This window comes from Sceloporus occidentalis, unplaced genomic scaffold (assembly GCF_023333645.1).
Source record: "Sceloporus occidentalis isolate IW3139 unplaced genomic scaffold, rSceOcc1.0.p SCAF_1, whole genome shotgun sequence".
Classification (NCBI taxonomy): domain Eukaryota; kingdom Metazoa; phylum Chordata; class Lepidosauria; order Squamata; family Phrynosomatidae; genus Sceloporus; species Sceloporus occidentalis.
Genome location: NW_028316981.1, coordinates 160,845,967 through 160,873,655, shown reverse-complemented (window position 1 = coordinate 160,873,655; position 27,689 = coordinate 160,845,967). Strand labels below are relative to the sequence as shown.

Here is a 27,689-nt window from a genome sequence, read left to right as displayed (position 1 = left end):
GAAAGGGATTAAATTAGGACCTGTACTTCAAACACATATAAAAAACATTTTCTAATTCCCTACATTAATAATAATAATACTAATAATAAAAATTTATTTATATCCCGCCCCTTTGAGATCAATCAGGGTGGCTAACAGCAATAAAATACAATACATTATACATCAAAAATCTACTTCCCTCCCCCCTTAAAAATTATTAAATCAATTATAATTAAAACCAACAAATGAAAACAACATCAACACATACACATTATTACAAAACAGAACAAAACAGGGCAAAACAGTAAATTACAGTAGCATTCTACTTAAATTTGAAAGGGAGGACCTTGGAGACTCTCAAGAGAAGAGGGTTCCTGAGGCCGGGGTTATTTAATGCTGCTGCAACATAGTGCTGATATCTTGCTTTTATGTTCGTTAGTTCATAGATATAGAAAAATATGTTCTTGCATTTACAAGAAAATCGAAATTGCTTACAGCTGATTGCTTAGAGCAGCAATGTCTAGACTCATCTCTAAATGCTTTATACTAGAGATAGTCCTGGAAAGGGTATCATACAAGTACATGAAACCTCCTCCACTCATTGAGTATGTTGCCAAAGTACTAACACTGTGTGACAATGGACTGCACTTTGGTAATACTAATTAAAGTCTCATGATCGAGGAGCAAAGGTGCACATAGATTGGGCATGTGCGCACGTGGCAACACAGGTGGGAGCGCGCACCCATTGAGAAGAATGGGACTTAAGGTCCCACATTTTTTACTATCTGTGGGATCCGGATCCCCTGCAGATAAAAAAGTCACACTGTACAAGATGAATTTCAAATGGAAGTGATTAATGTGTTGCAGCAACACATTGAGAATTGCATGTAGGGACATGGGTTTTTAAAGAGGTAGGCTTTCTAGAGATTTTGAAGTCAGGGAATTTTTTTTAAAGTCCAGGTTTTGTAGGAAAACAATTGGGGGCAAATTGAAATATATGCCATACTTACTTCCATACCAAACCCTTATTTTACTGCTTTAGTAACATCAAATTTTTTATTCATAACTTAGACAGTGTATAAAATAGAAATATTTCTGAAGTTTAAAAATAGAAACTCCTAAACTTTGTACAAACAAAATTATGAATATACCCTGTACAAAAAAAAGTTGCAAATTGTTTCACCCTATGATGACTTAATTTTTGCTAAGAATCGGGAGTAAATGAATCAGTGGAGAAAATGAAAACGGAAACCGCAAATATTCTGAGTGTGACTATTGATAATCAAAATGAAGCATATTTGGACACAAACAGTCACAGCCTTAAGAACTGGGCTAGCAACATATTTGGGTGTACAGTTTAGCTCAGTAATGTTACTACTAAATTGTTCAGTAATTTGTTATCACAAACAATGAAGGTCAACCCCAGAATCTATTAAGAACAGAAATGCATTTTAAATTTGAGTGTTTTATTTGTCCGTTGGATGCCCAAGAATTATCATTCTTTAATTCTGCAGACAGTCTAACATACAAATCTTGAGTCAGCAAAACCTTGCTTTAAAAAGCATTTCATAGATCTATAAGAGAAATTGTTTAATTGATGTTTCTGTCTGTGTTCCTCAAAATTACCAATTTTTCTATTGGAGAAAAAGAAAAATTATTGTGTGTGTGACTGGGCTTTCCCCCTGAATTTTGTTATTGTAAAGCAAGTATTTAGATACTTCTCTTTCTCCTTGCAGAACTCATCATGTATCATTTTTGCTGCAAGACATGCCAGCACTTCCACGGTAAGCTGTTCTTTCATTTCCTTGTGGTTTGTACAGGGAAGATTAATTTGACTCTTCTAAGCTCCTGGCTATCTCTAGTCGCCCCTCCGTTTTCACAGGGGATCTGTTCCAAACACCCCCCATCCCCCATGAAAACAGAAATTTGCATATATTCAAGCCCCATTGGTTTGAATGGCCCACACGGTCCTGTGTGCAGCCCTGCGCGTGTGCCATGGGCGCACACGCCATTTTAGCCAATGGGGCTCTCCCTCTGTGTGTAATCGAGACCGCGGACTTGAAGTCTGTGAAAAGAGGGGGACAACTTGTATATCCAGGACTATTCCAGGACCATCCAAAAATAAAGAATATAGAATGGACAATGTTTTACTTGGGTTCCCCTATAGAGAGACTCTAATCCATTTGGCAGACTATTCCTTCCCTCTTTCTTTTGCACTACCTTTTTCTTTCTGACGTTAATATAAATGGTTGAATTATCATTTTGTATAAGGTCTCACTTGATTGTTTTGTTTCCAGAATTTGAAAGATGTTCTTGCAAACATGATCCCTAAGGAGCAAGCAAGAATTAAAAGCTTCAGGCAACAATATGGGAACACAGTCATTGGTCAAATCACTGTGGACATGGTGAGTTTTATTGGCATAGTGGCAAGACTTTAGAGTATGAGAGTATGTAAATATCCTAGTTGTTGTTGCTTGTAAATTAAGTCACTATGTGCAGGCTGCTACCAGAATAAAGGAGTTAAAAAGAAACCTGTGATTTGCTCCCTCTAATCATTTCTTTGCAAATACTTATGGGCAGATATGGAGGTTTTTATCAACTAATTAAATGCTCTAAGGGAAGAGTTGAAAAGTGCCCTGGAAGACCTGGAGTTCTTCCAGATGAGACCCGAGACTTATCATGCCATTGTTGTGGTCTGTTCCTGGCAGCTGTCCATCCAGGGTCACCTCTGCTCCCTGTTCCAGAGATATCTTTTGTGGCTGCTGAAAAATGAGACATTAGTATAAAATCTAAGCAAAGGATCACAAAGAAATGAGATGCTCTAAGGGTATTTGTGACACTAGAGCACAACAGAAAAACAAGACCATGGCAAAAGGACATGGTTCAGTGCCAGACTGCAGGATTTGCATAGGAACAGTAGCATCTCAAGTGGAAGATCATCTAAGGAGGAAGAAGTAGAAACAACCTCTGTTAAGATCTTTGAGTGCTACTGTCAATCTGAGTAGACAGTAAGTACTGGATTGAATGAATTAATTGTCTGCTTCATGTATAATATTTTCTTTTGCTATATTAGTAATGAAAATACCTGGCTTCACATGTGTTGGAGTCGCCCTGTGTTTGATACACCAAAGTTATGTTACAGCAGTGGTTCCCAGCCTTTGGTCCTCCATTTATTTTGGACTTCAGATTCGACAAGGCCCAGCCAACTTAGCCAACAGTCAGAAATTATGGGCACTGAAGTCCAAAACATCTGGAGGACCAAAGATTTGAAACCACTATGTTATAGTAAAGTTGATTATATTGTGCCAATTCTGTGCCACAATGAGATGGCAGTAAATACCACACTATCATTGTCCCTTGAAGCTCCTACTTGCTACTGGCTTCAGTCAGTTGCAATGCTGTGCCTTGGTTAGGGAGGTCTGCCACCTAGTTACTGAAGTGGCTAGAGGCTTCAAACGTAGAGGCACATTTAAATTGTGTGTGTGTTGTGTGACTTCAAGTTGTTTCTGACTTACAGCAATTCTGAGGTGAACCTATCATGGGGTTTTCTTGGCAAGATTTGTTCAGAGGACATTTGCCATTGCCTTTATAGTTAAAGTTAATTAGTGTGTTTAAGAAATAGCTCCAAGGTGCTTAGCTCTAAGATCTTGCTAGTATGCATTACAGGTTTCAGGTGTCCAAGTTGAATGATCTCTGAGCTATTGTTCATGGCAGATAGCAGGTACATTCCCCTTTTATCATTATAGATCAGGATTGGGAAAAGTGTGGCCTTGGGGCTGTGTGAAAACCTCAGGACCCAAATATAAATGCAGCCTCTAAAGGAGTGGTCCCCAAACTGTGCCCTTCAATAGATTTTGGACTTCAGCTCCCAGAAGCCTCAGCCATGTTTGCCAATAGCCTGGGATTCTGGAAGCTGAAGTCCAAAATCCCTTAAGGGGCACAGTTTGGGGACCACTGCTCTAAAGCTAAATAAATAAAATTTATTTATATACCGCTATTCCATGGATCATAGTGGTTTACAGCATAGTAAAAACAATTTAAAAACACAATATACAATAAGATAACAAGATAAAAACAACAATACAGTGGAGCCTCGGGTTACGAAAGTAATCCGTTCCGCGGCCGCTTTCGTAACCCGAACGGCTTTCGCAAGCCGAATCCCCATAGCCGCTAATGGGGAAAAGCCGCGATTTGGTGTAAAATCGCGGCAAAAAGCACCAAAAGTTTTTTCGGGACCCGAAAAAAATTTCGTAACCCGGATCAATAATTTCCAATTGGATTTTTTCGGGTCCCGAAAAATTCGTAACCCGGGTATTTCGTATCCCGAGGTTCCACTGTACAATTACAAGGCTGACAGAATGGAAAAACGTCACATTCAGGGGAGAAAAATAACACCAACGATTCATGGGGGGAATGCCTGACGAAAAAGGTAAGTCTTCAAATTTTTATTGAAAACGTCAAGGGAGGTAGACATGCAGAGCTCATTAGGGAGTGCGTTCCAGAGTCTAGGGGCTGAGACAGAATAAGCCCTCCTCGTAACAGCGTAGCGGACATCTGGAACCATCAACAGATGTCTTTCTCCTGATCTAAGAGTGCGGGGCGGACTATATGGGGAGAGGCGGTCCTCCAAGTATCCTGGGCCCAAGCCATATAGGGCTTTATAGGTGATAACCAACACCTTGTATTTGACCTGGAAGCGAATAGGCAGCCAATGGAGATCTTTCAGAACAGGTGTTATATGGCTGGCCCTGGAGCAACCAGTGACCAGTCTTGCTGCCATATTCTGCACTAATTGAAGCTTCCGAGATTGGTACAAGGGTTGCCCCATGTAAAGCGCATTACAGAAATCTAGTCGAGAGGTTACCAGAGCATGTACAACGGTTTCAAGGTCCCCCCGGTCCAAGAAGAGTCGCAGTTGGCGTATCAGCCGAAGCTGATAACAGGTGCTCCTAACCGTCGCATCCACCTGAGATGTAAGGTGGAGCGACGAGTGAAGGAGCACCCCCAAACTGCGAACCGAGTCCTTCACAGGGAGCGTGACCCCATTCAGGACAGGTGGAAAAACTTTCTTGCCTGGACCAGGAGAACCTATCACCAGTACTTCCGTTTTCTCTGGATTCACACTGAGTCTGTTTTCCCTCATCCAGCCCATTACCGACTCCAAGCAGGCATCAAGAGGAGAGATGCCATCCTTAGTTACTGCATCAATCGGAGACATAGAGAAGACTATTTGGGTGTCATCAGCGTACTGATAACACCGCGCCCCATGTCTCCGGATGATCTCTCCCAGTGGCTTCATGTAAATGTTAAATAGCATAGGGGACAAAATCGCTCCCTGAGGGACCCCAGATGTAAGGGCCCTCTTGTCGGAACGACAGTCCCCCAGCTCCACCATCTGGAATCTGCCTGAGAGGTAGGAACAGAACCACTGCAAAGCAGAGCCCTCGATACCTAACTCTCTCAGGCGATCCAGAAGGATACCATGGTCGATGGTATCGAAGGCCGCTGAGATGTCCAAAAGCACTAACAGGGACACGCTTCCCCTGTCCATGCCCAGACGGAGATCATCAACTAAGCCCGCCCGGAACCCGGTTTGAAATGGGTCGAGATAATCCGTTTCATCCAGGAGTCCCTGAAGCTGAAAAGCGACTGCCCTCTCGATCACCTTCCCTAAAAATGGCAGCAGCGAGACAGGCCGATAATTATTCCGAATTAGGGGGTCAAGGGAGGGCTTTTTTAATAGAGGTTTTACTATGGCCGTCTTTAATGCAGATGGAAATTGCCCATCCCTGAAAGATGTATTGATAATTCGGTGTAACATACTAGTCACAACCGTTCCCCCTTGAGCTGTCAGCCATGAAGGACAGGGATCGAGAGAGCAAGTCGTCTTCCTAACACTTCGCAAAATCCTGTCCACATCCTCGGTACAGACAGACTCAAAGTGATCCAGTTTAACCAAGTCCACGGAAGCTCCGGACACCTCTATTCTAGATTCTGAACTAATGCTGGCATCAAGATCAGCCCTTATCCGAGAGATTTTATCCGCAAAGAAGTTGTTAAATTCGTCACAACAGGCTTTAGATGGTTCCAGAATAGGGTTCGGGGCAGGGGGTAGCAGAGTAAGCTCCCTCACTACCCTGAACAGCTCTGCTGGACGGGACTCTGCAGACGCGATATGTGCAGAGAAGAAAAAATGCTTCGCTGCACCTATCGCCACTCCGTAGGCCTTCAATTGAGACTCTAGGAGTGTCTTGTCGGAAAAGCGCTGGTGTTTCCGCCAGCGGCGCTCTAGTCGTTGCAGAGCCCGCTTCCACAACCTGAGATCTTCCGTATACCAAGGTTGTTTTTTGGGAGCAGGCCTGAAAGGACGCTTGGGAGCAATGCTGTGTATAGCCCTAGAGAGATCAGTATCCCAGATGTTAGTCAGGGCATCAACAGCATCACCGTCAGTTCCAACCATAAACCCCTCTAGGGCTTCTTGGAACCTATTAGGTTCCATCAGCCTGTGAGGGTGGACCATCCGAATAGGTCCGCCACCCCCGGGAGGGATCCGGGTAAATGCCTTGATACCTGCCTCGACCAGAAAATGATCCGTCCATGACAAGGGAGAGATTTGAGTAACCTCTGCCCACGGAGCTTCCAAATCCGTACAGAAGATAAGATCGAGTGCATTACCAGCCGAATGTGTGGACCCCGAGACTAATTGGGACAGGCCCATGGCTGTCATGGTAGTCATGAACTCCCGAGCTACCCCAGTTAAACCACAGCTGGGCTCGAAAGGGATGTTGAAGTCCCCCAGGACAAGAAGCCTGGGGGACTCCAGCACCAGCTCTGAGACCAGCTGTGTGAGCTCGGCTAGGGAGTCTGCTAGCGCACGGGGCGGCCGGTAAACTAGCAGAATCCCCAGACTGTCCTTGTCCTTCAGGGTCAGGTAAATGCACTCGATATAATCTGTCTGACATAAATGGTTCCTGGTCAGGATGATGTTATTTTTATGGATCAAGGCCACACACACCCCTCGCCCACCTAACCTGCACTGGTCCTTTACTGAGTACCCGGCTGGAAGGGCCTGAGCCCACACAGCTTCAGATTCAGGCCCAAGCCAGGTCTCAGTGATGCATGCCAGGTCACAACGCTTTGAATCACCAATTTTATTTTTACCATAGAGGGATTTTCACTTAAATACTATGTCCCAAATGTGTGAAAAAGTGCAAAAACACATTCTCACCCCCAAGGACCACTCCCTTTTTTCAGCTGTATCCTGCACAAAATGGTAACCACAATCTGAAGATACATACAAGTGAAAGGGGATGCAGTTTACACATGTAGGAAGGTTGGGGTAAATTGCCTTCCACCCCATGCACTTGACCACCCTTATTAGAGAGCAAGCAGCTACTTGTTGAGTTTGGTCTTTTGTATTTTATATTTAGTCTTCTGAGTTTGGAGAGAGGCATATGGAGTCTGTCTGTTAATGGATCTAAATTAGAGTTGTGTGTACCTTTTGTTTTGGATATCTTTTTTTAAGCAAACAGGAATTCTGCATCTGTTGCCACATTCATCAGGCTTTCTGTGAATTGTGGCATGTACACAGCCAGTGACTGTAATAAAATAATGTAGTTGAATGCACTTTCAAAACACTATCTGTGGATGTTACTGATGTAAGTTGTTTCTTGGTTTACAGAGACCTGTCTGAATGTGTAAACTTCTGAATTTGCCATTCTGATCATCTCTGACCCTTCCAAACAATTCAGCTGCACCATGTCTTGCAGCAATATCCTGCTCTCCCTGTCACAGGGATTAGCAGGAATGCCCCAGCTCTAACCCTTTAATCTGCAATTTCCTTCAGTAAATTGCTCTCTTTTTTTTTGTCTGTGGCTGCACATAAGGGCTGACAACCCTGCCTCAAAGCTGTGGCAACTCCCAGTTGATAATATTTTAGGTAAATTTAGAAGGCTTTCCCTGTCTCCACCTGCAAGGTAACTAGCATTTTAAAAAAATTCTGTTAATTTGTCAAAGTAATTTCACTGATTCTTAAGCTTTGCAGTTGCCTTATTTATTTATTTATTTATTTATTTATTTATTTTCCTTTATCTTCATGGCACATGTAGATGCTAAATTGGCTTCCTGATTTGTATTAGTTGCCAAGTTGTGCTGAGCATTTCCTGCCTTGTTTGTGAATCAGTTCATCTAGTGAATTGGCACCTTGGTGTCCAGCAGCAAAGTACCAGCTGGAAACAGCTGAGCCCTGATGCTTCTTGAAAGCGACTCTGTTGAGGTCACTATTCTTGACAAAGAAGCCAACAGAAATAAAAAAAAAAGCAATTTAACCAAAGCCAGTTTTTAAAGACATTTGCATGTTTCTCCTGCTTGCTTCTTTTAATGTGCTGAAGGGTGTGTCCAAGTAATAAAACTGTCCTTTTGGTAGGCAGAATGGGGCCTTGAAAACAACTCTGTGCCATAAGACACTGAGACTGAAGAACAGGCAAATGGTGCCTGATGTGTGAATGATTTAGGTTGTTGCAAATATTGGGATGCAACAGAGCTTTATCACCTATAAGCAAGTGGAAAGAGTGGTAAAAGATGCCCCACCCCAATCTCCATTGAATTTTGTTTTCTGTGACTTGTCCAATATTTCTGACTTCAAAGGATGTGTGTGTGTGTGTGTGTGTGTGAGAGAGAGAGAGAGAGAGAGAGAGAGGTGACTCCAGACCAGGAGGAATATGTATGTAAGGGATAAATATATATACATTTTATGTAGGATCTCATGACACAGGCTGTCATGGACATGAAATCGTTGCTTTTTTGTAGAACAGTCACCACAACATTTTTTTTCTATAACAAGAAATGGACCAGTGTATTTATTTGTGGGTTTGAGGACATTTATTTTCCTATGATAAGGAAGTCCTCATAGTATGTGAGGATGGAGAATATACATTTCTGTAATATAATTGAGTATCTTCAACCATTGACCATCAATCTAGTCAGCTGTGGCAAAAGTCTCAGCAGCTGCGGATCTACTGGTGGGCCCAGGATGGTTGCAGTCACCGATAAATTAAATTAGTATTTCCAAAGCCAGGTGGGAATAACATACATCTGAGTGCAGAAAAATGTGTGACGATGGGCGGCGTGTTGCCTGCAGTTTTTATGGCATTGGTGGTTCTGCTTTGTCCATTTGAGATGGCTTGCATGTGGTAGTGGAGGCAAGTTTTTCCACTTGACTAACTAGTTCCCTTTGTCCCCAGGTCTATGGCGGCATGAGAGGTATGAAAGGACTAATATATGAGACCTCCGTCTTAGACCCTGATGAGGTAAGGTGCTCCACGCCTTCTAGGAAAACCTATTGATAAATAATTGAATCGGCTTGTCCATGAAATGTGACTTCTTCCTACATTTCTTGGTCATGTTTTTAGGGCATCCGTTTTCGTGGCTACAGCATTCCTGAGTGCCAGAAGCTACTGCCCAAAGCCCCTGGAGGTTCAGAGCCCCTTCCTGAAGGTTTGTTCTGGTTGCTGGTGACAGGAGAGATTCCCTCACAAGAACAGGTAAGGAGACAAAAATATCTCTTTGGTTTGCAGCATATGCCAGAGATAGCCAAGAAACTGCAGTTTATATCTTCTGCCTCAGCAACTCACTCTAGTGGCCCTCAGAACCATTATGTGACATGTTTTTGTATCCAAGGATAGATGGAGAAAAGGACTGCAGATGTCTGTGGAGCTGAAGAGGGGTGACAGAGAGCAGGGGAGGCTTCACTGCACATTGGCTCTTATTGCTTACAAAGGCAGGGCATTGCACTTTCTTTGTCCAGGTGAACTGGCTGTCTCGAGAGTGGGCCAAGAGAGCAGCCTTGCCTTCCCATGTGGTGACCATGCTGGACAACTTCCCCACCAACCTTCACCCCATGTCACAACTCAGTGCCGCTGTCACCGCCCTCAACAGTGAGAGTACCTTTGCCCGTGCCTACTCTGAGGGAATCCACCGGACCAAGTACTGGGAGGTAAGTGTAGAGTAAAAGATGAGTGAACCTTTCTGTACTGAGAGCGGGCAATTTTGGCTCATCAGGTGGCCATTTTACACCCCCACTGTGGGTAATTCTAGCCTCTCCTGATGAAACACGAAGTAACTAGAGGGCAACCTCCACATCTTCAAAAACTATTTGGGCAGGTTGTGATTGTATTTTGCAAAGACAGACGTGTTGAGGGAGTGGCTTGTTTTAAAGGAGAATTGTGTTAAAAAAACAACAGCTAGCTTTCAGGCAGAGGGGAAGGGACTTACAGCCCATGGGCCATGTGATTGCCATCCATTCTTGACAAGTCTACATGAGCTTCTGAGGTCTTGGTTAGAAGGTGGAACATTATGTGTGTGCTTGTGCACGTGTGTGTGTAGCAGAAGGGCCCTCCAGATGTTTTGGGTGACAATTTCCACAATCCCTTCTTATTAATGATGTTGTATTGGACTGAGAAGGTTAAGAGGTGACATGATAGTAATGTTTCAGTATTTGAAAGGATGTCATATTGAGGATGGAGCAAGCTTATTTTCTGCTGCTCCAGAGACTAGCAATGGATTAAAGCTACAGGAAAAGAGATTCCACTTAAACATTAAGAGGAACTTTCTGAAGGTAAGAGCTGTTTGACAGTGGAAGATGCTGCCTCAGAGTGTGGTGGAGTCTCCTTCTTTGGAGGTTTTTAAACAGAGGCAGGATGGCTAACTGTTGGGAGCACTTTGATTGTGTTTTCCTGCACAGCAGGGAGTGTGGACTGGGTGGCCCTTGTGGTCTTTTCCAACTCCATGATTCTGTGATTAAAAGTGTAGTCCCAAATATCTGGAGCACCATTGCTTTTTTTTGTGCAGAGAAAAACACCTTCCAGAGGCAAAGTCTTAAAGGTGCATGTTGGAAAGGAAATGTAGTTGGTTGTCACTACCAACTACTTCAGAATGTTTAAGTACCTTATTTGTATTGAGGAACTATGGTGGGTTACACACCGCCAAAAAGTACATGCTCGGCACGTACTAGGGTTAGGAAGGGGCGTCCTTTCCGGACACCCTTAACCCTAGTACGTGCTGAGCAAGTACAAAATGGCAGCGCCCATTCTACATGGGCACCACCATTTTGATGTAGCGGATGCTTAGCCTTCGCACGTCTCGGCGCCATTGTGACGCTGCAAGTGCGCCAATGGCTCTTTGCGGCTTCATAATGGCGTCGCAAAAAGAAGCTGCATTTTGCAGCTTCTTTTTGTTGCGCAAGGGAGCCGCAGTTTGGCATCAAATGAGGGCGGTCTGTAAAGCGCCTATGAAAACTGTTGTGTGCCTTCAAATGTTTTCCAACCTAAGGCAAACATACCATGGGTGTTTGTTTGGTTTTGGTAAGGTTTGTTCAGTGAGATTTTGTCATTGCCTTCTTCCAAAACTGACAGTGAGTGACTTGCCTATTGTCACCCAGTGGGATGACTGGCCAAGTAGGGATTCAATTCCATAGCCAAGTAGGGATTCAAACTCTGGTCTTCCAGAGTCCCCATCCAACGCTCAAACAATTAGTATACCATGCTGGCTTAGAATTGTGCCACAGAGGTAAAATATAGTTTCTGCTACACAGTGCATCACTACTGTGGAATTACAGCTCTGTGGGCCCCTTTTTTCCTCTTTCTTTTGTTGAAAATAAAAGCAAACATCTCTAGCACTAATTGTTAAAAAAATAAAATAAAAGCAAACATCTCTTGCACATGCTGTTTAAAAAAATTCCAAGATAATGCTAAATTAGGAATTGTAGGAAGTCAGAAGGGAATGATTATAGCTTAAGGCACACCAAAAGTCATAGCACTAGTAAAACTGTGAGGATTGCTTTACGGTTTATCCGGAACCCTTTACATTAAGTGGACCAAGAAATGGTAGTTTGTCTTATAGTGCATACAGCTGTTGTAAGTACTGACTTGCTAATGCCAGGTACCAGTAACATTGTCCAGATGGTGGCCAAGGGACATATTCTTCTCTGTCTATACAGATGGTGTCAATTTGCCATGAAAAGAAGGAATCTAGCCTGTGAAGCTTGCTGAGTTCAGACTGCTGGATTCTAGCCTTCTAGTCAGGAACACAGCAACATAACTGAGCTTTACTACTTGAAAATGCTCTAGCTAGCAAATGATAAAAGACAGAGCAAGACAATTTTATATGTGGCCTTGTCTATCTGATGCTCAGCATGCAGAATCTAAAACAGTGGCTGCCCCAGTAATGTAAGACGTTGAGCACAATGACATGTGTGTACCCATGCTCAATGATGAAATGATGTGACTTTGGTCCAGCTCTAGTGACATTAATCTGCCAATTAAAAATTGCTGTCTGGAACAAACCCCCCCACCCCCAAGAATGTGTGTGTGTAAAGTGGGAGAGGGATAGTAGTACTTCTGCTGTTGCTGTCCATTAACCCTGAGCCCAGACAGGTCCTGTCCAGTCCATGTATTGAAATTAGCCTATTACAGGAGATTTGTTAGTGAGGGTCCTGAGGATAGTGCCAGGGAGTCTTGGCCCCAGACTGGCATTTGGTTGTATTGTCTCAGTGAATTTGTGTATAGTCTTAACATAGGCGCTTTACAGACCTCCCAAAAGGACGGTCTGAAAAGCTCCGTCATTTGCGGCGCAGAGAAGCCCCAGCGGCCAAACCGCGCGACTCCTCTGTGCCGCAAAAAAGAAGCTGCAAAATGCAGCTTCTTCTTGTGGTGCGCTAATGACGTCGCAGGGCGCCAATGGCGCACTCGTGACATCATCAGCGCTGCACAATGTGCAGACACTAAGCGTCCGCTACGTCAAGATGGTGGCACCCATTTAGAACGGGCGCCTCCATTTTGTATGCACTGAGCACGTACTAGAGTTAGGGGCGTCCAGAAAGGACGCCCCTTTCTAACCCTAGTACGTGCTTGGCATGTACTAGGGTGACCGTGCGGAACGGGCCATACCCACTTAACTGCTTTGGAATAGTTCACTGCATTGCCATGGTGGGCTTCCCATCTCCAGGACTAGAAAACAGAGGATTCAATGGTTATGAATAGACAGTACAGGTATTTGGTATTTTTTCATCCCATTTAAAAAAAACAACTCATGACAGATCATCTGTGTTAATTGTGTATAATTATTGACAGTAGCATTTTAGTTTCTTTGCAGAATTCAGAAGGTTTATTTGAATTTAGCACATGTCAATGACTTAGTTTGTTGATTATTTAGTAAGCATAAATTCTACTTCTGCCATGTCTTCAGCTCCATTCAGCAATAAGTACTGTAGCTGAACTGACATGTCTCTATATAACACAGGGCTAAGGTGGGGATGGTCATTTCTTTGAAGGTGCCCCATGTACAAAACTAGAGGTTCACGGAGAAGGATACAATTGCTTGACTCTGATTCATCACTCTTGCACTCATTTCTCCTTGTTTTTCCCCCACTCTGGACACTTCTGCCTTCTGTGCCTTTCACCATGTTGCCTTGGATTAGTTCCCCACCCACCCCCTTTGCTACACTGCTTCCATTTCAGTGAGATTGAGGGATTTGTGAAACCTTTCCTGAACGTCCCTAGCTTCATCTTGCTGCTGCCGCTTCTGCAGCTACCAGAGTCTCTCCTGACCTAATCTACTTGTTGACGTGTCTGAATTGGGGGCCCTTATCATCCCTCTCTCTTCTCTTGATTGTAAACCTGGTAGAGACAGAGCACAAAATGACAGTAGAGATAAACTTGCCTCAGTCATAATCAGATACTACACAATCTGCATCACGCCTGCCATAATAACCCCCATGCTATCACACCTACGTCACTGAACTCTTTGTATGCAAGCACCACATTGTTTGGCCTGACAAGGTTGCATAGTTACATCAGCCTGGCAACTGCATCGGGGCAGCCAACTTGGAAAGTACCTAGGCAAGCCAGGCAATGTACTAGGTGCAGAACTACCACGTATACTTAAGTATAAGTTGAGAAATTTGAATTAAAAAAACTGACCCAAAAAAAACCCTGATTCACAGGTCAGTGTAAGTACTGTAACTTACCTCTTATTAAAAAAAAAAAAGTAACTATCCCTTTCTCTGAATAGAGAGACAAGGTGAGAGCTTAGCCCAACCTAGGAGACTCTAAAACTCCTTCTACTGTTTTTGTCATGGAGCCACTTCTGGCCTTTTTGAATGCCTGGTCAGGAAAATGGTGGCTCTTAGGTGCTTCCCTTCATAAAGAGTAGAGTGAGTCAATTCTTCTTTCAGAGTTTCCCAGGATGTTCATTCATTTATTCCAGTGATGAGGAATTCAGCTTTGAGGGATTTGAATAAGAAATTTGTGTATGTTTGTCAGTTTTTCTGGGTTAAAATCAGGCAAAGTTCTCACAATAAAATTAAAGGCTGTAATCACTGCTAATGTAGCTGACATTTGTTTCCTTTGCCTTCCCATCCTTTTTGACATGTGCACATTTTCTTACCTCCACCTGCTCCCACACACATTGCACAGCCACCATTTACTGTAGTTCCCTCATCATCCATCCAGCCTTTAGTGCAGGGGTTCTCAGTCTGTGGGTTGTGACCCCTTTGTGGGTCGAATGAACCTTTCACAGGGGTCGCCTAAGACCATCGGAAAACACATATTTCCGATGGTCTTAGGAACCGAGACACCACAATTTTATGGTTGGGGTCACTACAACATGAGGAACTGTATTAAAGGGTTGTGGCATTAGGAAGGTTGAGAACCACTGCTTTAGTGTGAACTTCTTTGACATTGTTTTCCTTTGCTTCATCGTTTATATTCTCTGTTACGTGCCTCTGTATTTTAATCTCAGCTTATCCATGGGTCATATCAAAGCCATAATTTTGGCCCCCAAACCTGCCCTCAACTTACACGTGAGGTTATACATGAGTGCACCCTTCATTTGAGATTTGCAGAAATGGTGCAAATGGTGGACAGAGGTGGTGCTGTCCAGTTTGAAGCAAGGCTGGGATTATACATCTATCTTGACCTAATGCTCAATAATAATATCGTAGAAGAGTAAGGTTGGAAGTGGAGGAGGAGGCTGAGGAAGGGGAGGAGAACCTTGCTTAAAATCAAAACCAAGAGTGGTATCTAGGGTGAGGAGTGACAGAATTGTTGTTGTTGTTGTGTGTCTTCAAGTTGTTGTTTTCAACTTATGGCGACCCTAAGGCAACCCTATCATGAGATTTTCTTGGCAAGATTTATTCAGAAGAGATTTGTCATTGCCATCCCTGAGGCTGAGAGTGTGTGACTTACCCAAGGTCACCCAGTGGGTTTCAAACTCTGCTCTCCAGAGTCATAGTCCAACACTTAAACCACTATGCCACGCTGGCTCTCTTGGCCTCATTGTTATCAGCACAGAAGGGAAATGCTTATCAAGCCTGTGAGAGATGCTGTCTTCCTGTGGGTTTTACAACTGTGAAAGCTGAGAATGTGTTGGTTTTTTTCCTCCTCATTCTGCACAGAATATATTAGACTAGGCAACAGTGCTTATTGATATTTGTTTCTGGATCTGTTTTACAGACAGTGTGTCAAGATCAGCAAACTCTGTTTCCAGTGGACAGAAAGGCATCTTATTGTGACAGAAAACAAAAGAAGTTTATTTCAGACATTAGAAGTTCCCAGTAGAGTGTCTTTGCCAAAACTAAGGGTCTCTTTCCTTTATTATAGAATTAGAATTCAAACTATCCAGTCCCCCATTTGTAGCTGTTGGTGCCCTTCCTGAAGCCCCTGGATTCTTGGGTCACCAGCTCCCACCTTATGCCCCATTCCCCGGACTCCTTTGGCCTCTTTCATCTACCACTGTATGGTCTGTACCACTTCCTTTGCACCTTTCAACGTCTGGGCAACTCCCATTGCAGTTTCTGAACTTTTTTCAGGTCACCTTTTTTCAAAGGAACTGGCCTTAACTTGTTTCTTCCTCCTGTATCGCCATGGTCTTTCCAGGAGGTTGGGCTTGACTTCTTCCCCCTCGAGGTTGTTTCAGTCGTGGGCATCTGTCCCATCTCAGTGCCTCCTGAGATAGGCCATCTAGGCCGAACGTATCAGTGCTCCCTCACCGAACTTCCTCTGGTTTGGGAATAGTCCTACGAAAGGTCATTTAAGAGTCTCTCCATGTGCCATGCCACCTCCAAACACACTCTTTCACAGGCGTCTTCCATTGTGCCATCCAGAGTGTTGTGCTGGGCTTCTCCCTGAAGCTGGCTTCTGTTCCCCACACTCTTCGGCATTGCAGGGCTGTTCCTCCATGCAACCCAACATGCCTTGCTGGGCTTCCTCCTGAAACCACTCTTAATTCCCTGCTCCTCCCTTGGTATCTGGGGGCTGTTCCATTACACAATCCAGCGTGTCTTGCCTTGCTTCTCTCCAAAGTTGCTCTCCATTCCCCATGCCTCCCTCAGCATCTTGGGGCCATCTGGGTTGGTGCCCCAGCCCAGGAGCTGTACCCTCTCTGAGGACTTCGGTTCCCTGGCTGTTTCCCAGTCCTTCCTTAGGTTTCTCCGCGATGAGTGCAGCTCGGCCCATATGCTGCTGCATCATATGAGGTGTGTTTGTGAGTTTCAGCAAGCTGTCAGGACCAACAAATTCAGTTTCCAATGGACAGAAAAACATCTTATTTTGATAGACAACAAAAGATGTTTATTTCAGACATTAGAGCAGAGGTTCCCAGTAGAGTGTCTTTGCTGAAACTGAGGGTCTCTTCTCTCTGTCATAGTATTAGATTCTATGTATTCAAACTATCCAGCCCCCCTCCTTCTGGCTGTTGGCACCCAACCTTTGATCCTGATCAAAGCAACCATCCATGTCCCTTTTTCTCCCTCCCGTGTTTATCATTCAGTCATCCTTAAGAAAGGAAAGGAAGTACCCCTCCTTGTCAAACCAAATCCTCTTGCAAGAAAGGTAGGGTCATAAAACTATAAATCTTCACCATGTGCCCATTTGCCCCTCCATTTGTTCCCATGCCCAGAACGTCCACTTGATTAATATACAATGCCCTTCGATATTCTCCATATCTATCCTTCCAAAAATTCATCAGGTTATCACAACATTATATCATTGAATCAGCATGCCATCATATCATCATGACAGAACCATGTACATGGGTCTGACACAGTGTTTTGTAGCACCTTAAGGACACATTCATTATGTTATAAATTTTTGTCAACTAGTCTCCTTTTATACTTGGAGGCTTGCACATGGAAATGGAATTAGAAAGAATCCTGTTGAAGGCTCCTTCATATCTTGATGTTAACTGTTATAGCTGTGGTCAGCTCACAAGCAGTTGGCAGTTAAGGTGGAATTGGAGTGGTAAGAGCTCTGTGAGAAATTCCTCACCTTCTGCCCATCTCTTTACTACTTTGCAGTTCATCTATGAAGACTCCATGGACTTGATTGCCAAGCTGCCATGTATTGCTGCAAAGATTTACCGTAACCTGTACCGCGAGGGCAGCAGCATTGGCGCCATTGATCCTGCCTTAGATTGGTCACATAACTTCACCAACATGCTGGGCTATACTGACCCTCAGTTCATTGAGCTTATGCGACTCTACCTCACCATTCACAGGTATGTTGCATGTGTGTACATGCATGCACAGGTGCACAGATATTACTTGAAGCTTCTGGAAGTGTCAGCTTCTATGCAGAGGTGGGAATTTTGCAGCTCTGTAACTATCAGTATGCCTCACTATTGGCTGTGCTGGCTACAGGTGGGATGTGGGATTCCTCCTTCTACAAGACTGAACTGTGGAAGAAGAAAGGCATGAAAAGGCAGACCTGGGGCAGAGAGAGTAGTATATGTACACCACATTGCTGTCAGCATTGGCATTTGGGGGAAAGAGGCAGTTGCAAGTGGAGACTTTGCCAAAAGGTGCTGAAACACTGATAGACATCAGGTACCTTAACTGGACTCAGCTCCCATCTTCTGCTGGCACAGAACCCTGTCTGTTTTACAGATGAAGAATTAGCCATGGAGAGAAATAGAGCAATTTAATAATAAATAATAATAAAAACTTTATTTATATACTGCTTTTCCACAGTGATTAAAGTGGTTCACAAGGCCATCAATACAATTACACCATACATAGAATACAAAATAATGAAAACCGCAAGTACATATATAATTATTTAGAACAGAGCCTCTGAGTGTATTATTTCTGCTCCCTGCTTTTGCATTTCCCCCCACATGTTCCTTGGTCTCTTGTGGGAAACATAGGAAGTGAAGGTGCTCTTGCCCCGGAGGTAGGGGATGGAGACAGGGATGCAGGCAATGCATGCCTCTGTATGTGGGAATCTTTGTTTCCTCCTGTCTAAAGCATGGATACCCTTGTTGAGCCTTTGAGAATTGCAGGATTTCCTGCTCATTGAAAGAAAGACATAGGGTCTGCACAACATGTGTCCCACTGAGCCAGAAGTGGGGAACTGTTCGGGATCTCCAGGCATTTTGGACTTTTATCTCACACAGTCCTTTATCATGGGCAGTGCTGGATGGAGTTGATGGATGTTGCGGCATCAGTACAAGATCTCCTGATGGGCCTCTCTGGGGTAGCCTTTGGCCCATGATGTGAAGCATAAGGCCTGGAGCTCTGGCTCTTCTTTCTGCTTAGGAGTGGCTTTTGTACAGTTTCTCCAGTGACCTGCCCAGGCTTGGGCACAGGGCTACAGAGAGCCTTTTTGAGCAATACTTGGGGAGGTGAGATGGCTGTTTTGCTAACAGGCCTGGAACTATCTAGTATCATCTAGCCTTTTGAAGACACTGGCGATGCTTAGAGAAGCACCACAACTCAGTAATCTGTGAGTGTAATCTGTGCAGCCATAAAGTCCCAAACTCAGGCCACCACATACTCAGTGAAAGGATCTTGAGTAGCAGAGCTGAGAACATTCCCTTCCTGGAACCTTGGAAAGCTGTACCAGGCTAAAGGATTTGCAATAAGTTTATGTATTACATGCATTCATATACATGACCGAAAAAATAAATTATGTGTAGGCATTTTCTAGGTCCTCCACTGCAACTCTGTGTTCAACCTCTGTTGGAAGCATACAATGGAATCATGCTGGAGGACCTAGAAAATGCCTAGAGAGGACACTTTGCATGTTTCAGTTAAGAAAAATAAGATTATCCGTCAAGGGCCCCGGAATGGATCCCTCATGTAATCACAGACCTATTATTATTATTATTATGGTTTATTATTATAGTTTATTTCTATAGCACTGTAAATGTACACAGCGCTATACATACAAATGATCAAATCAATAAAAATAAAACATGCCAATGGCGTACAGTCTACAGAATACATATAAAACAATAGGTAATCATATAAAATAGAATTAGTTAAAATAAGCAGGCAACTATTAAAAACATCAACATCAACTTTCCAATCAAAAATCAGATAGATAATCACACAGTGCCTGGGAACACTTCCCTGAACAGGTTAGTCTTCAGCTCAGATTTAAAAGTGGTCAAAGAAGCAATGACCCATGTTCGGGGGGAAGAAAACTCCAGGAGTGAGGAGCAATAAGTGAGAAGGGACGAATTTGGGACGGGACAGTGGAGATCCTAGGCTGGGACAGCAGACCTTGACTACTAGACCTACTGTCCTGTCCTATAAGAGTGTTGATAAAGCACCTTCATATAAAATGAAACACCTCTCAGAACTGCTAACATAAAGGGTAGTACAGTTCCTAGGATTCTCTGGCACTGAACCAGGGCAGTTAAGGTGTCAGGGTGGATTGTTTCTGCTGTGAGGATGCAACCTAAGAAGCATGAGTTTCTATTTTCATGAATGTTTTTAGCTTTTCTTTGGCCATGTCCTCCATTTTCCTTGACTGCCCTATATTTTGCAGTGCCTTGTCCTCCTTTGCGGTGAGGATCCCTGGTCACCCTGTCAGGGGGTCATATCGCTGCACGCCGTGTCTAGGGTTCCCTGTTTCCTGCACCCAGCAACGTAACTCACAGCAAATATTGTGTGATGCACACTTAACCAGTGGATGCATCTGCTCTGTAGAAACTATGCGGTTTGACTCCGCTGTAACTGGCTCCATCCTACAGAATCTACAAGGATTTGTAGTTTGGAGAGGCACCCACACTCTTTGTCAGAGAAGGCTAAAGATCTGGTAAAATTACAAGTCTCAAAATAGGATGGAGCTACAGAACTTAAGGCAGTGTCTATCTGCATTACAGTTGTCCCTTCACATTGGCTGCGGTTAGAGGTGAAGGATCCCCATGAATGTGGAAAAACCACATATAAAAAAACACTATTCTTTTTGCCTGAGATAACACCTCTCTGGGAATCTCCGGGTCCTCCAGTGCTACTCTATGGTCAACATTTGCCAGACGTTGATCATGGACTCATGCTGGAGGACCTGCAAGTGCCTAGAGAGGTGTTTTCTCTAGGAACCTCTAGGTTCTCCACATAACTCTATGGTCAATGTCTGGCAGAGTTGCACTGGACCTAGAGGTTCCTAGGCAGGATGTATTAATCAAAACTGCAAATAATAATAATAATAATAATAATAATAATAATAATAATAGGATTTATTTATATGCCACCCAATCACTGGGAATCCGGGCGGCTTACAACAGAGGGGATAATAGACGGTTCCCTGCCCTCAGGCTTACAATCTAAAAGACACGACACAAAAGGAGAAGGGAATGGTGAGGGAGAGAGGGGATCAGGTCCAGCATTCTTCTCTTCCTCTGAGGCCTGGACCAAGGCAGATGGACTGGAGGGAAGGCTCTTCTTCTTCAGACTAGCTCCCCATAGGCCAGAAGATGACAGTTATGGAGGGAGGAGTCTCTTCTTCAAGGCTAGCCCCGATGGAGCTGGGCTTGCCTGGTCAACTGCCTCGCAGGCCAGAGGATGACAGTTATGGAGGGAGGAGTCTCTTCCTTCCGGAATAATCAAATCCACAAAAGTTAAAGCGGCAAACGTGGAGGGACAACTTTATTTCTGCAGTGTAGACGCACCCACTGCCTATGCAGACTAGCTCCCTCTCAGAGGGAGAGAGGGGCAGGCCAGTTCCATCAGGTCTAGCCAGAGTAAGAGGAAGGCTCTCCTTCCAGTCCATCTGCCATGGTCCAGGCCTCAGAAGGAGAGATGATTTGCTGGACTTGATCTCCTTCCTCCCTGCCATTCCCTTCTCTTTTTGTGTCATGTCTTTTTAGATTGTAAGCCTGAGGGCAGGGAACTGACTAATTAATAATTTGTAAGCCACTCTGAGAGCCTTTTTGGCTGAAGAGCAGGGTTATAAATATGCCTAAATAAATAAATAGTTTGCCAGTGTTCAAAACTGCATGCCTGTCTCTCATGGAATAAATTCATTGCACTACTATTGTACTTTTGGAGTAATACTTGAACACTCATTCTTTCTTGTTCGAACTAGAATAGAAAATGTCGACAAGATGCTTTGCACCTCTGTGTACAGTTACAGGCTGGGCTGTTCCCTCTTCCCATTTTTCTTCTTTTTTCCACAGTGACCACGAGGGTGGGAACGTCAGTGCCCACACTAGTCATCTAGTGGGCAGTGCCCTCTCTGACCCTTACCTGGCTTTTGCTGCAGCCATGAATGGTCTGGCCGGGCCACTCCATGGTCTTGCAAATCAGGTAGGGACCTCTTTTCCCAGCAATGGTAGTGCACTTTATGTTGAGGAGAAAGAATTTGGTGGGTATTGCTTTGTTCTTGCATATCATCAGCATATTTCATGGGCCTCTTGCAGGAAGTGCTGGTGTGGTTGACCAACCTGCAGAAGGAGCTGGGTGAGGACGTATCTGATGAAAAGTTGAGGGATTTCATCTGGAACACCTTGAACTCTGGCAGGGTGAGTAGTAGCATCCAGGTCTCCAAAACAATTGAAGCAAAATGCGTGATGGGGAGAAACAAATATCTACATGGTTTGTCAGGTTTTACCAAGTAAGGTCCATTCTGAAATGTGGAAGGACTAACGTTTGGTGGCAAAACACTAACTGCTATGTTTTATTGAATCACAGAATCTTAGTTGCAAGGGCCTACAATGAAATTATGTGAGTGGGATAGAAATTGAATAGAAAAAATTAAAACCTCCCAACCTGGATTAATGGTAGCCAGAGTTTGGAAAAGCTTACCTTTTGACCTACAACTCCCAGAATTTCCTAGCTAGCATGACCATTGGCCATGCTAGCTGTGGGATTCTGGAAGTTGTAGTCCCCAAAAGTAGTTCTTGTCAAGCTCTGATGGTAGTGAGAATTAAGACTTCTCATATAAGGAGAACTAACATTTTGGGCTAAAATAAGCTGTGGTAACTATGCTCCTGTATGCTGTGTAAACTATGAGGTTGTGCATAATTTATTTTCTTTTGCATAACCTGTTTTTCATTATGAGGAAGGGCTAGGGCACTGAAACGCCAACCACTTGTATCACTGGAACCCATATGTCCACACAAACTGTTACCATCTCCAGTTTTCATCTTCTAGGATTTCAGGGAGCACCCACTCAGCACACTCTCTCAAGCATATCTTTTTAGCCGTTTTAAAAAAATAATCTAAGAATGAGAGAGGTTGTAGAATACAGTATTGCAAATTCCTGATTGCTTGTTTTCCCATCCCCTTTTCTCCAGTCTCTTATAAATAGAATTCTTAGAATGCCAACTCACGCTTTTAAGTCCCGTGTTACAAAAAAAGATCTACTCTCTGCTCACTACCTTTAATTTTATGGAATTGTGATTTCTAAATGGTCTCTGTTCTTTTGCAAAGGCCACTAAAAAACAAAGCAAGCATAGAAGAGTTGGTGCTTCTTTGTGGTCCCACTGGGGGCATGGTTCCAGTTGGCCTAATAATAGGGAATGAAAAAGACAATCCCAGTGTTTGCAGAGAGAAAGCGAAGGGTGCAAGGCCAACCTTTGCTGTCGGGCTAATGGGGAACTTCTGCTAGACACCACAATGAAGTAAACGTACAAGGCAAGTATAGTAGTTTAGACATCATCCATATTTTGTGTGCAAGTTTAAAAACACAACTCTGGGACAGAAAAAAAAATAAAAAATGGAAAAGTACAAAAACCTCCTCATTAAGAGACTATTTTCTTGCAGTTATTCCAATGACTATTTCACTACATGATGGTTCCAGTTTGTCATCTCTGAGGTTTGCTATCCATTTAATATTCCAAAAGATTGAGAGTTGGTGGGAAGCACCTAAAACGAACCACCCCTCAGATCTAATAACATAAATAAAAGGTGGTAATTTGATAGTGTTTAAGACTCCCGGCAAGATATGCACATCAGTAAGTAGACAGGGAAAGCATGCCTGTCTCTCACCTTCTCTTGCATCATACCAGATGTTCCCTATAAGCTTCTGACATCATCGTGTGTTGCAGGTGGTTCCTGGCTACGGCCATGCAGTACTGAGGAAGACAGATCCCCGCTACTCTTGCCAGAGAGAATTTGCCCTCAAGCACCTTCCCAAAGATCCCTTGTTCAAGCTGGTGGCCCAACTGTACAAGATTGTCCCTAACGTACTGCTGGAACAAGGCAAAGCTAAGAATCCTTGGCCCAATGTGGATGCACATAGTGGGGTCCTGTTACAGGTGAGCTGCTACTGTATAGAAGATTGAGAAACCCTGTGCTTCCCTGACTTAAAGAGTGTGCTGGAATCTGAGTCTCAGGCCTGTTACAGACTGCCCAAATAAAGCTGCTTGGGGTCTCTTTGGAGGTATGCTGTTTAAATGATGCGTGCATCCTAAGACTCTGGAAGGTGCACCAAAGCTGCACTCCAGTGCTTAGGAATGGAGTGTGGCTTTGGCGCAACCTCTGCACCCATGCATCATTTAAATAGCATACCTCCAAGGAGACCCCAAGCAGCTTTATTTTGGCAGTCTGTAACAGACCTCAGATTGTGAGCCTGTTCCAAGCCCATCTTATTTCCCATCAGTGAGAGGGTAAATCAGCTCTTCAGTGACTTATGCTGGTGGTGTCAAACCTCTTGTTTTGTAAGGAGACCTGTTCTATGCTGGTTGTTTCATGGTCCGTTCTGTATCACCCTTCTTGGGAATTCTCTCAGCTTGTGGGTAGTGAAGGCCCAGCTGGTAAGTAGGCTGGCTGTAGCTCACAAAAGTATACACCAAAATATATTTGCTAATCTTCAAGGCACTTCAGGTCTGCCTGTTGTTAAGTGTCCTCTGTATGGGTAGCTCATGCTATCAACATCTTTCTTTCATTTAGTCTCAAACTAAATGGGCACTACAAGATCTCTCTACATACTGATTCTGCAGACTAACATGGCTATATCTTTAAGTGTCCTCTGTACAAGTAGAGAAATTTGGGGAAATGTGAACAGTCTACCTGAGACATAGCTTGTTCACAATTTACTTTAGTCTGGCTGTGCAGCCCTAGAATATATGCAAGGGAGTCTGGAAAGTGAGTTTCCAGAAGGCAGGCAGGTTGAGGCTGGTGGTGGTATGGGGCTCCCTCTAGTGGTGGCAGTCAGGTTCTACCAATGCTGGTTCTGTACTATTACACTCAAGAATCGGGTAAACCATTCAGAAACTCAGCATTCAGAGTGGAAGAATATTTCAGATTTAACTCAAGATGGGACCTTCTGTTATGCACATATGTGTGCAAGCCTTTCGAGGAATAATCTTGGCTTGAAAACAGCTTCTTTTCCTTACTTCCCCCTCCTAGAATTGAACCACCCCCAGCATTTTGTGGCTCTCCCAAGGAATCTTTTTTTGTGTCATATAGACATAATTACATCATCTAGTTATAGAACAACATGTTTTGTGGGCTCTTGGCATCATGTGAAGAAGACTTTACTGTTCACTCAGACGTTTTCAGTAAGTCATAATCTAGGGTCCAAAACACACTGCAGAAGTAACCCAGTTTGAAACTGCTTTAACTGCTCAATGGCTCAATGCCAGGGAATTCTGGAAACTGTAGTTTTGTGAGACATTTAACCTTCTCTGTCAGAGAGTTTTGGTGCCACAATAAACTACAATTCCCAGGATTCTGTAGCACTAAGCCAGGGCAGTTAAAGTGGTCTCAAACCGGATTATTTCTGCAGTGCGTTTTGCTTCTAGGTCTCTTAGTTTTAAAATCTGGGTTCTTAATTGTTTTAGCTTTGCTTTTATTATAATGTTGTATATGAAGATTTTTTTAGATTCCCTGTGGACCTGTGTTATGTAGTGGCTGGAGTAAAACAAAAATTGTATCACTGGATCAGATTGAAATCCATATGTGTTATATTTATAGCTCTGACCAACCAGATTTTTCTGAGAACCTCACAGTTTGGATATATTATGTATAATTTGCCTGTAGATCAGGTTTATGTGACTTCTGAAGGTCTGGGGGCCTCCAGAACCCTCCATGGGCCAGTCTAGATACATAAATAAGCAAATGTCTTTTTAAAAAAATTAAACTTGGAAATGAAATCTTCCCGTTGTCAGCTTGGGTGTTGCAACTTGTTACCATGGGTGGAAGGGGACTCGATTTTTTTAATAAACGGAAGCAAAAGCATCCTGGGGAGCACATAGCTTGTGTAATGGGGAATCCTACTATAGATGTAAGTGATTTTTAGTTATTTTGGCTAATATTTTTGCCTTTGAGACAAATAAAACCTTTAAAATAGCCTGAACTGATAACATCCATACATAATCTTCTCTAGACTCAGCCAATGATATTTAAAATAAAAACAACCTAATTACATAATTCTGCAGTTATTTCAGAACGAGGATCCAGAAATCATTCATGAAGACATTTTGTTTTGTATTGAATGACAAAGAAGTAGAAGTTGCCATATTACTTTCCCTTGAGACTCCAGGGGAGCTAGCCTGTCCCAATAAAATTGGATTCTTGTGAAATAACCTTGACCAATTTTTCCACCCATGTATCTAAAGATAGTCTAGGGAAGCTACAGGGAATTAGGGGACATGTGTATGAGTGGGCCTGGAAGAGGCATATTCCCCATGGCTGTATATGGAAAGGTTTCTTGCTTCCCTTGACAGTTCCTCTAACCTCTAATTCCCTTCTGTCTCTTTCTCTGTCTGCAGTACTATGGCATGAAGGAGATGAACTACTACACAGTGCTGTTTGGTGTGTCTCGGGCCCTTGGTGTTCTGTCGCAGCTCATCTGGAGCCGAGCCCTGAGCTTCCCACTGGAGAGACCGAAGTCCATGAGCACAGATGGGCTGATGGTGCTTGTGGGTGCCAAGTCTGGTTAGAGCAAGGGAAATGTGGCAAGGGTTAGTTATTGAGGAAATGATAGAGACAATACAAATTGTTTTGTGTTTGTTCAAAGGGCCTTGAAAAGAACCTTCCTTAGAGGCACTGACCATTGCATTTTTTCAGGTTATTTATGGGATAAATTCAGATATGCCTAGGGTACTTACTCCCCATCCCACCCATTACCTTAAATACCACCTAAAGTTAGATTCCTGAGCATACGGGGCCCCAGGGCAACTACGCAACCTGAGCTGATGCTCTAGAGGGAGAGGGTTGCTTTCCAGTGCAGCCTCTTCTTCTCTGTTGCCCCCTGTTGCAGGCCAGGAGCAGAAGAAATTTGTCTCCCCCCCCCCCCGCCCTTTTGCAATCATGTCATATCACCTGCTCTTTTGGTACTGCCTTTCATTTCCATGCAGATAAATTGTGCTTCTGCATTAGAGCAATGCCCTCCTTTTCAGCTGGCTTGAAGTGCTGCTGTTGGAGAGAGGAGTGGAGAAATGCTCAATCCCCTTTCCCCTTTGTATGTTTTTCTGTTACAGTAAAAACTGGGGATTTGTGTCCTTAAAAGCAAGAGCAGGCAGGACTGCAACTTGTATGCTGTGTACTGAGCAGGGATAGCTCACCTCTAGACCTACCAAAGTATCAGTGCTGCTGTTCTGCTCACCGCACCCCAAACTTGCCACTGTATTTGCTTTAATGCACACAACCCTCCCCTTCCCTTATGTGCGGTTGTGCTTCGTTCCCAAAGGCAGAGTTCTAGGGGATTGCTTCTGCTATGAACAAGCATCTTTTTGTCCCTTTCCTATTTGACCCAAGGGAATAAAAGTAGAGAGCCTGTGATACTTGCTTTCTTCTATCCTTCCTTTAAAAAATCTTCAAACTTCTTTGTCAGTGCTGTGATATTTAAAAGGTGGGGTACGTCCATCCTTAAAAATTAAAGAAGGTATCAGTATCATTTCCAAATTGGCAGTTGTGGTAACACTGCTATGTGGCCACTAAAGTTGGCTACCCACATTTTTGAGAGCAGCGATAGCAAAGAATGAAATCTGTCTCCTGGCCTCCTTTCCTCTCTAGAAAGGACTTCATACACTCCTACCAATGTTTTTTTTCTCTCTGTGTGTTTGTGTGAAACCTTCTGTCCTATAACCACACACACAAAAAAAGGAAAACCCCAATCTGAGTTGAAGGCACAGTATAAATGGCTGTGTAAGCATCAGCGTTCCGTTGCAAACTTCAGGTGGTTCTGTACAAACTGCAAAATAAATGTTTTTATTAACAAGCTACAGCAATGGAGTCTTTCTTAATGTTGCTCACAAGTGATACTGGGTTGAGGGGTTTGCCCAATGCTTTTCAGAGTACCTTCAGGCACATCTGTGCATCCTTTAGTTTTAATCCCACTTCGAATATGGAAAGCACACAGTCATCAGCAGAACAACAAGCACCTTTAAGATCAGAGTCCCTCTGGGCTGACTGGTCCATGGGAGGAGCTGGCCCACATTGTTTTATGTCCTCATTTGCTGCTCCTGCTTTTGTTTTCTGTCTG

At 43.6% G+C, this 27,689-nt stretch overlaps 1 protein-coding gene across 2 annotated transcripts in view; it reads left to right on the top strand.

Annotated features, from left to right (window-relative positions):
- The window catches only part of CS (citrate synthase), a 47,839-nt gene extending 20,410 nt beyond the window's left edge, over window positions 1–27,429 (top strand). For both annotated transcript variants that reach the window (XM_089479365.1, XM_089479374.1), the window contains 10 exons: window positions 1,716–1,763; window positions 2,277–2,384; window positions 9,222–9,287; window positions 9,390–9,521; window positions 9,785–9,973; window positions 17,330–17,529; window positions 21,436–21,565; window positions 21,679–21,780; window positions 23,308–23,517; window positions 25,975–27,429. In XM_089479365.1, the coding sequence (XP_089335491.1) occupies window positions 1,716–1,763; window positions 2,277–2,384; window positions 9,222–9,287; window positions 9,390–9,521; window positions 9,785–9,973; window positions 17,330–17,529; window positions 21,436–21,565; window positions 21,679–21,780; window positions 23,308–23,517; window positions 25,975–26,145 (1,356 nt within the window). In that variant the 3' untranslated portion in view covers window positions 26,146–27,429. The remainder of the gene's footprint in view (window positions 1–1,715; window positions 1,764–2,276; window positions 2,385–9,221; window positions 9,288–9,389; window positions 9,522–9,784; window positions 9,974–17,329; window positions 17,530–21,435; window positions 21,566–21,678; window positions 21,781–23,307; window positions 23,518–25,974) is intronic.
- The last annotated feature ends 260 nt before the right edge of the window (window positions 27,430–27,689 follow it).